General features: G+C 47.1%; 1 protein-coding gene across 1 annotated transcript; it reads left to right on the plus strand.

Annotated features, from left to right (window-relative positions):
- Nucleotides 1-3808: 3808 nt before the first annotated feature.
- Nucleotides 3809-8066, plus strand: LOC129391801 (translation initiation factor IF-2-like). Its single transcript, XM_055082242.1, has 3 exons — nt 3809-4216; nt 6879-6983; nt 7895-8066. The coding sequence occupies exons 1-3, from the start codon at nt 3809-3811 to the stop codon at nt 7925-7927; spliced, it is 546 nt and encodes a 181-aa protein (XP_054938217.1). The 3' UTR covers nt 7928-8066.
- The last annotated feature ends 252 nt before the right edge of the window (nt 8067-8318 follow it).

Genomic DNA, 8318 nt, shown 5'->3' on the forward strand with positions numbered 1-8318 from the left:
ACCTTTATTTTATTTATGAGAAAATGGAGGCCCACAGAGATTGTTAAGTGTTATTGTTAGGACAATTTATGTTATAGACAGAAAACTAAACTCCAACAATGTAAGGGATTTATTGGCTCATATAACTGGAAAGTATGGGGTAACAGCTTCAGGTGTGGCTTGATCTAGCTGCTCACTGCTCAACAATGTAACTGAGGCTCTGTTTATTTTCCATTTCCCATTAAGCCTTTCTCAGGATTCATCCACTGTCTGGCAATCTAGTCTCTATCCTTGTTGTCACATGTGGTTGCATTAATTCTAGACCTTACATCATTGATAGGAGCTACAGCAGGGAGAGGAATCTTCTTTTTGTCAGAAGCCCTTGAAAATGTCTTCTCAAATCTCATTGCCTTGACTGGGTTTCATGTCTGCCTTTGAACTAATTTCTGTAACCAAATGGTATAGAATGATTGCTTTAAGTCAATCAGGCCCAACTCCTGGAGTTTGCAGTCAGGTTAAGCAAGACTATATGGATTAGAATGGAGAAAAAGTGGTTTTCCAAAGAAATTTTGTAGTTCTGATGGTGGGACAATGGAGGAATGGATACTGGGGAGTCTGACTGCAAGAATCCAAGGGCAGCGACTTACCCAAGGTCAAGTAGCTGGTCATAGCCAAGTTAAAACTAGAACCCAGCTCTTCTCACTCAGCATCTGCATATGGATGGTTCTATAATCCCTCTTAAGGTAGTACATGTTCCACAACAGACATCAGATGGAACTATGGATTTGCTTGTTATGTTCAATTTATTCTTCCGCTATGATTACAAATAAGCACAAAAACACACCTTGCTATTTAGTCACAGTAATGAGTACAACTGTCTGAGTCACTTAATTTTGCATCTCATTAAGCCATGAAGGCTTTCAGGAGAAATTGAGTAGATTTCAGAGATGAGAACTATATCATTTAAATAAATGTTCTTTAGTCTTACTGAGGTTTTAGCCATCTTCTGGAAAATTTTTTGGAACCGGAATTCAGTTTTGGGGCAACTGTATAGGTGCTTTAGGGCTGAACTTCTGCTTTTTATCTTTCTGGGAAAAATCCTTGTTAATGTCCCTCAATGAGTGACACTTATTCAGTGTCTTATTCACCTATTCAGGAATTACAGAGGCAAAGAAGAAAGGAGGGTTCTGAGCACCTGCCATGTGCTAAGCGCTAAGGATACGAAAGAGAAGGGTATAGCCCTCCAGGAACTCCAAGTTTAGTGGAAGAGGAATATAATTAAATGGATAAGTAAAATACTACACCATTAAGTGCAGTAACAGCTGGAAGAATAGGGTGCTTTGAGAACACAAAGGAAGCAGAATATTGGGAACAGGGAAGAACTAGGGAAGGCTTTCTGAAGGAGGAGAACTCCTTAAAGAATGGTTGAAGTTAGCTGGTGGAAAATAGGGAAGGTTATTCTACCCACAGGGGACTCATGAACGCTGAGGCATGAACTCTTACAGTGAGTTTCCATGAAACTCCAAGTAATTCAGAAGGGCCAGGCAGGGGGTGGGGAGAGAAGACGTGGGAGGGGCAGGCAGGGGCAGGGTCATGAAGCTTGGAGTCTATCCTATGGGTGACAGGATGCCTCTAAACAGTTTTAAGTAGGGAAAGACATGGTTTGTGTCTTAGACATATTACTGTATTCGTTTGGATCTATGGTTGCAGGCAACCCTGGTTAACTTCCAAAAAAGGAATTCACTGGAGAGCTATGGGATCATTCAGAAAACCGAAGGAAAAGCTGCAGCACCCAGGCTCTGAAAAGAGCTCCTAGGACAGAAATATCAGGAATTGACTGGCAGTCTCCTTGGTCGGGGAAAATCAGGTCCAACCACCTTCTGTTTTTATTTTGCTCTGCGCAGGATTCAAATTCCAGAAGAAGGATGTTGTATTGTCCCAGCTTGAGGGCACACCCAGCCTGAACCAGGTAAAGTCGGCATCTTGATTGGCAGTCTCACCAAGCCTATATCTCACGGGGGAGGGTGGGTTCTTAAAGCAAAATCAGGACGTTGCTCTCGTAAGAATGAGGGATACTCACTATGTCAGCTAAAGCAGTGGGTATCCACCTTACCAGCTGTTTGGGAGCTCGATGTGAAGGAGACAAAAGATGAAGGGAATTGGCAAAAGATGATGGAGTGTGCACTAGCACTGTGGTAGTCGCAATAAGAAGAACCGTGGGATGTAAGGACATTTATGGGATAAAGATTCGTGGTTGATTCTAGAAGAAGAACAAGGGAAGAATCAAGGATGACTCCCAGGTCCCAGCATGCAGTGATAGATATCACTATTAGAGAGATGGTAGAGTAGGGGGAGGGAAGGTGACAAATTGCTTAGGACACGCTGAGTTTGAGAAACCTGTGGGACATCAGGTGGATGTAAGAATTTGAAGCACAGTAACTGAACTCATGGACATGGCTGATAGAACCTAGGAAGGATTTTGGGAGGAGCCATGGAAAACATCAATATTTAAAATAAGTTTGCCAAGGAAATGAAGGTCAAAAGACAGAAAGACTGGAGAGAAGGGGGAGAATCAGGAATGTTCAGGGTCATAGAAAGCTGCAGGATTAAGGGAGACATCAGTTTTGAGCTCTAGTGCAGGCAGAAGTCACATTCTAGGGAACTAATATATATATGGGAGATGAGGAAGTAGAAGTAAAAACATGCAGACCACACTTGCAAGAATCTTGGATGAGAAGGGCTGGGAAAGTGCATGGTAACTGGAAAGGGTACAGCCTCAAGGGAGTTAGGTGTGGTTTTTTAAAAATTGTAGCTTGATTAAAAAAAAATTGAGAAATAATTCACATACCATATAATTCACTCTTAAAATGTATTACTCAGTGGTTTTTAGTATATCCACAAAGTTGTGCAATCATCACTCCTATCTAATTCCAGAACATTTTCATCACCCCAGAAGAAACCCCATGCCCATTAGCCGTCACTTTCCATTCTCCCTTCCCCCAGCCCTTGGCAACCACCAACCTATTTCCTGTCTATATAGTTTTGCCTGTTCTGGACATTTCATACAAGTGGAGTTATATACAATATGATCTTTTGTGCCTGGCTTCTTTCACTTAAGTTTTCAATGTTCGTCCATATAATACCATGGATCAGTACTTCAGTCCTTTTCATAGCCCAGTGAAATTCCATTGTATGGATAAACCATAATTTGTTTATCCATTTATCAAACGATGGACATTTGATTATTTCCAATTTTGGGCCATTATGAATATGCTACGACATTTGTGTACAAGTTTTTGTGTAGATATGTTTCCCTTGAGTAATACTTAGGAGTGGAATTGCTGGGTTTCAGTTGATTCTTTTTGGGAGAGTTTTGGTCTTATTTACAGGCTGAGGGTGGCGGGAACCGCAGAGGGAGCGGTGAGATATACGGGGTGGGGGGGTGGGGAGAAGGAAGTAGGCGCTGGAGAGAGGCTACTTTCTTCAACATCCCTCACTTCCTCTGTCGGCACAACCTTAATGCCCTAACCTCGCTTCACAACTACTGGACCTTCTGCACACCCAGCACACTTGTTGACCAGGGAGCGAATCCAGCGCGTGGATAAAGCACCCCTAGACCTGTCGCAGATACGTCCGGGCCAGCCGTTCGTTTTCTGTTGCAGCTCCTAGTTTCGCGGTCTCCTGTGGTTAGAGCCTGGCCCATTCCGGTTTGACTTTTTTTCCCGCAGATTCGTTCACAGGTGAATAAAGACAATTCACCGTGGAGTCTGAGTCTGACTCCTGGTTCTTCAGGTCACCCAAGGCTCTGAGTCGTTCCGGATAAGGAAGGATGCCCCATACCAGCTGTAGGGGACCCAGAACGCCAGCACTCAGCACTTATGCGTTGCCCATCGCAGCCACCGCGCACGCGCCGCTTCGCCGCCAAGGAGGGGGTGGGGAGTGGGCGGGGCGGTTATTTCCCGGGCCAATCGGAAGCGAGGAGCCCCGCCCTCCGGGCCGGTGGACCGAGCTTGACCCCGGCGGTGGGCGGAGGAGGCGGGGCCAGCCGTGCGGCCGCGGAGGGGGCGGGGCCCAGGGCCTGGAGGCGGGGCCTGGGGCTGTCAGTCCCGCGCCCGCCGCCGCCGCCGCCGCCGCGGTTCCTTACATGTCGTGGCCCCGGTGGCTGCCGGCGCTGCCGACCGCCGTCCGTCGCCCCGGCATCCCGAGCCGCCTCCCGCCGTGCTGGCCCGGCGCGCAGGTAAGGCCGGCCGCGCTGCCGAGCCATCGCGTCCTCCTACTCGGCAGCGGTCCGCCGCGCGGGCGCCCCCTCCGGGCTGTGTCAGCGCCGCGGCTCCCCTTGCCTCCCGGGGGCGGTCCCGGGGGGCGGGACGACCGTCCTCCCCATCCCCCCCACACCTCCGGGCGCCGCGCCTGCAGCCAGGTCCCCGGGCCGCGCCTCCGCATCCCGGCGTGGGGCTGCTCCCGAGCACCCCCCTCTCGGGCCGATTACACAATCGCTGGGGCTGGGGGCAGGGGGGCAGGGGCCCCTCCCGAGCCTCGGCCCCACACCTGTCCCCGTGCCGCGCTCCCAGGCAGAGGACAGACAACCAGCGCGACAGCGGGGGCCCGGAAAGTTTCACTTTGTGGTCCGGGTTTGTTGACATCTGAGAGATGCGGAGAGATGGAGGCTGAGCTGCGAGGATGCGCCTTGCGAGCAGCGTTGCCTTTGCCCCGGGGTGGCCCTGGTCCAGGTTTCCTTTCCAGAAGTCCTGCCGAGAGCCCTGCTCTGGGCTGGAGGCTGCTGCAGGGCACACGGGTCTCTCCGCCTGTACGTTAGCGAGCCTAGCCCCTAGCTTGCAGCATTCTGGGGAAAGCTCAGCCCCTCGCTCTTCCCCCTTTCCTAATTGAGCATTGACAGAACGTGTAGACGAATTTACTTAGCATTTCCCTGACACTTTATATTTGTGAGGCGCGTTGCCATCCCTGATTAGTTAATTAACAAGGTGGGAAAGCAAAATAGATCCTGAAACGCATGGCTAATGCCTTTAGTCTAGCAACTCTGAGAACCACTGAGAGCTTTAGGCTGTTGGCGGTGAGAGATGCTTTTGGCCGAGGTGCTGCCGGTAGAGCTATTCAGTGTCTTCTGGTTGCCTGAGAAGGCTTTGGTGATAATGGCAAGGCTTTCTCTGCCTCTCCCTGCTTATACTGTTTATTAAGGGTCGCTAATCTACGGTGGGTTATTTGGGTTTCTTCACTTAAGCAAAGGAGGAATTAGAAGTGTTGCTGACAAAGCAGTTAAGGAAAACAAACAAACAAACAAAACCCCAAAACCCTGAGGTTCAAATAAGTTTGGATAGTTGTCTGCTTTACCAGGTTACCCCTCCTGTGCAGAAAACCTTGGCTTTTCCTGTTCTCTCCCTATCTTCCTGGTAGGACTGTATCCATCTGGGCTGGCATTACTGGTTCTGCATTTAGTCCATAGACCTCTTGCTGCCTGTGGTTTACAGACCTGCCTAGGGACATCCTCTAAGGGTGGGCTTAATTAGCACTTTTTTCTGCCCATTAAGCAATACAGCTTGAAATCTCTTGTAATCAGGCACTGTTGTAGTGTTGAATCTTTAATAATGTCTAATTCATTTTAATAGTGTTTCTATAATAATCTTTCTATTAGTATGCCAGTTCTGCAACACCAGTACTTTTAGTATAGAAGCAGCAATTTACTCGAAATATTATCATGGCAAAAACAATTCTTCAACGTTTTTGCAGCCTACTTTACTTAGATAATTACTGCTAGAGGCTGTTAAGGTTTTTTATTCTTTGGTGCGGTAGGTGTTACAATGCTTTTGATCTATGAGGTCATTATGAGGTCATTCCTACTTGTAGAAATGATTTCAGTCACGGTGTCACTTAAATATTTTGTGGACTAATAGCATGTGAGTTTTCCCCACATGCTGATTTCTTTTTGAACAAGGAACCGAGTTAACAGTATTTACTTTTGATTTGCCAGCTTAAATTTTAAGAAGGATGATATTTACTGTATTTTGGGGACGATATTAGTACTATGATGCTGATTTTATTAGCATAGGTATTAGGCATTGTTTTGGGTGCCTTATAGTTGTTAACTTCTCTAATTCTCACAACAATCCTATAATGGAGGTACTATCATTACCCCAATTTCAGACAATGAAATTGAGGCCCAGTTGATCGACTCAGGTCACATAGTTAAGTAAACAACAGCTAGATCCTAACATAGCAGCCTGAGTTCAGAGTCCAAGTACTTAACCACTGTGCTATCTTGCCTCTGTAGGTTATTTTTTTTCTAGCAAGTATTTATTTCTACCTGCTGCCTGCATACACCCTGCACTGTGGGGTGAAGAGCACTTACAGTGTAATAACGAACACTGGGCTAAGAGTTCTTATTCTGGCCTTAACTCTGTCACCAACTAATCTGTGATTTTGAGGAGGGTAGCTGATCTCCCTGCCTCCCATTTCCTCATTGGTGGAATAATAGCAATTGAAGCAGATGAACTAACTAGCCTTAACCTCCTGGGGAGCTGGAGAGATGAGTCAATGCATGTAAGAAGTAAATGTCCTCCTCCCTAAGGCACAGTATAAGATCAAGTATCAGATGAGTGGGGTGTGTGCGCATGCGTATGTTTATGTGTCATGGAGAAGGACTGGAGGGCACACGATGTATGCTTGCCAGTGGCCACCATGCACTGCACCATGGGAGTGCAGTGGTCAAGAGACTTTATCTTAAATATTTCAGTATTGTTTTATTCTGTTGCCACCAGCATCATTCCTTTGTAATTAAACAAATAAAAGACAAGCAGAAAAGAAGTCATGCTGTGGAAGTGGGGTAATCATGTGCTGGACAATGCAGGAGCATTCATGGAGGACCATTTGGCATCACTTTGCAGGAGGCTTGGGGTCAGATGATGGCAGGACCTGGATGGCAGGACCTGAATGGCGGATCCAGGAGTTCCCAGCATCGTGGCAAGTCAGGGTTGAAAGGAAACCTTAAGGTCACTGCATCTAACAGCCTCCACCCCTTTCTGCATTCACCATCTATACAATGGATGAATCCCCCCCGTGTGCATACCTGTTTCACTCAGTGCTTATCCTGCTACCGCTCAGACACCTCCTGAGCCATCCATTTGGTGTGTTTCACAAATCTGTGCACAGAAGAAGCTGGGATTGTATCCAGTGATAGGGAACAAGAAACCACAGAAGGATTCTGGGCCCTTCTGGGTTGTGCTCTTGAAACATCAGCATCTGTGTGAAACCTGGATTAGAGGGGAACTCTAAACCAGGGAGACAAGTTAGGAGGCCTTGGCCAGAATCTAGGATTGAGGGGATCCAGACTGAGACAGGTGGTGGCCTGGGATTGCAGAAGTAATGGACCCCAAAAGACAGAATCCCCTGCACCCAGCATCTGCCTGTCCACAAGCGTCAGAGAGGAGGGACATGTCAACATCTCTCTGGGGTCGGGGGGGTGTTGGGAGTGGAGCTGGGAAGTCCAGTGCTGTGGGGAGGAGAGACAGCTTTGTATGTATATCCCCCAAAGCTGAATAACAGACTGTGGCCAGCGTAAGCCCTGTGCAGACTGGAAAGCAGATTTTCTTTCTTTTCAAGAGGGGAGTGTACCATGGGAAATGCCCTCTGCCTAACGAAGAAATAGAATAGTATTTCTCCTTGGGTGTTGTAACCTCTCACACTGCTTTTTTAGCCTTGTGTTTTGCTTCTTGGCCATGATGGGAATCTGGTGGTGTTTGAAGCCATACCGGGAGGACGTGATGCTTTCTTCTGATTTCACTGGGAAATCTTCTTTGGGGGCTTCCGTTCTCCCGTGATACCTGTTGAGTGTGTGCTGTAGAGCCACCACACCTCATGGGGAGTGCTCAGAGAGGCATCGGAGTTTTTCTTTCCAATGCAGATTGCATGGCACTTCAGAGAAGGCTTGGCATAAAATGGTTACCACATTGACCGGAGAACAGGATAATTTGGAGGAAACAAATAAGATTTACACAGGAAGCCACAAAGACAGAAGAAATAGTTGCGAGCATTATAAGTTCATTTTTCTTTTGTTCCTTTATGTGTTTCTGGCTTAGGATGCGACATTTCTTCAGTTCTGTATTCCTATTTACAAATTTATAAGTTGAAATACTTTGTCTAATAGTGTATGTGGAAATAAACTGTATAATCTCATTTTTTTTTGCCAGGACAATATTGGCCTTGGTTTTCCACTATCTTTTAGACTAGTGGTTTTCAACCAGGGACGATTTCGCCTCCTAGGGAACACTTGGCAATGTCTGGAGACATTTTTGGTTGTTGCGACTGGGGACAGCATACCTGCTACC

The sequence above is a fragment of the Physeter macrocephalus genome, chromosome 3 (assembly GCF_002837175.3).
Source record: "Physeter macrocephalus isolate SW-GA chromosome 3, ASM283717v5, whole genome shotgun sequence".
Classification (NCBI taxonomy): Eukaryota; Metazoa; Chordata; class Mammalia; order Artiodactyla; family Physeteridae; genus Physeter; species Physeter macrocephalus.

Excerpts from the sequence above, each read along its gene's own strand:
- LOC129391801 (XM_055082242.1), top strand. The coding sequence starts at position 3,809 with ATGCCCCATACCAGCTGTAGGGGACCCAGAACGCCAGCACTCAGCACT. Across the intron at positions 4,217-6,878 it reads CGTGCTGGCCCGGCGCGCAG|GAGGCTTGGGGTCAGATGAT; the intron begins GTAAGGCCGGCC and ends ATCACTTTGCAG. Across the intron at positions 6,984-7,894 it reads GGTTGAAAGGAAACCTTAAG|ATTGCATGGCACTTCAGAGA; the intron begins GTCACTGCATCT and ends TTTCCAATGCAG.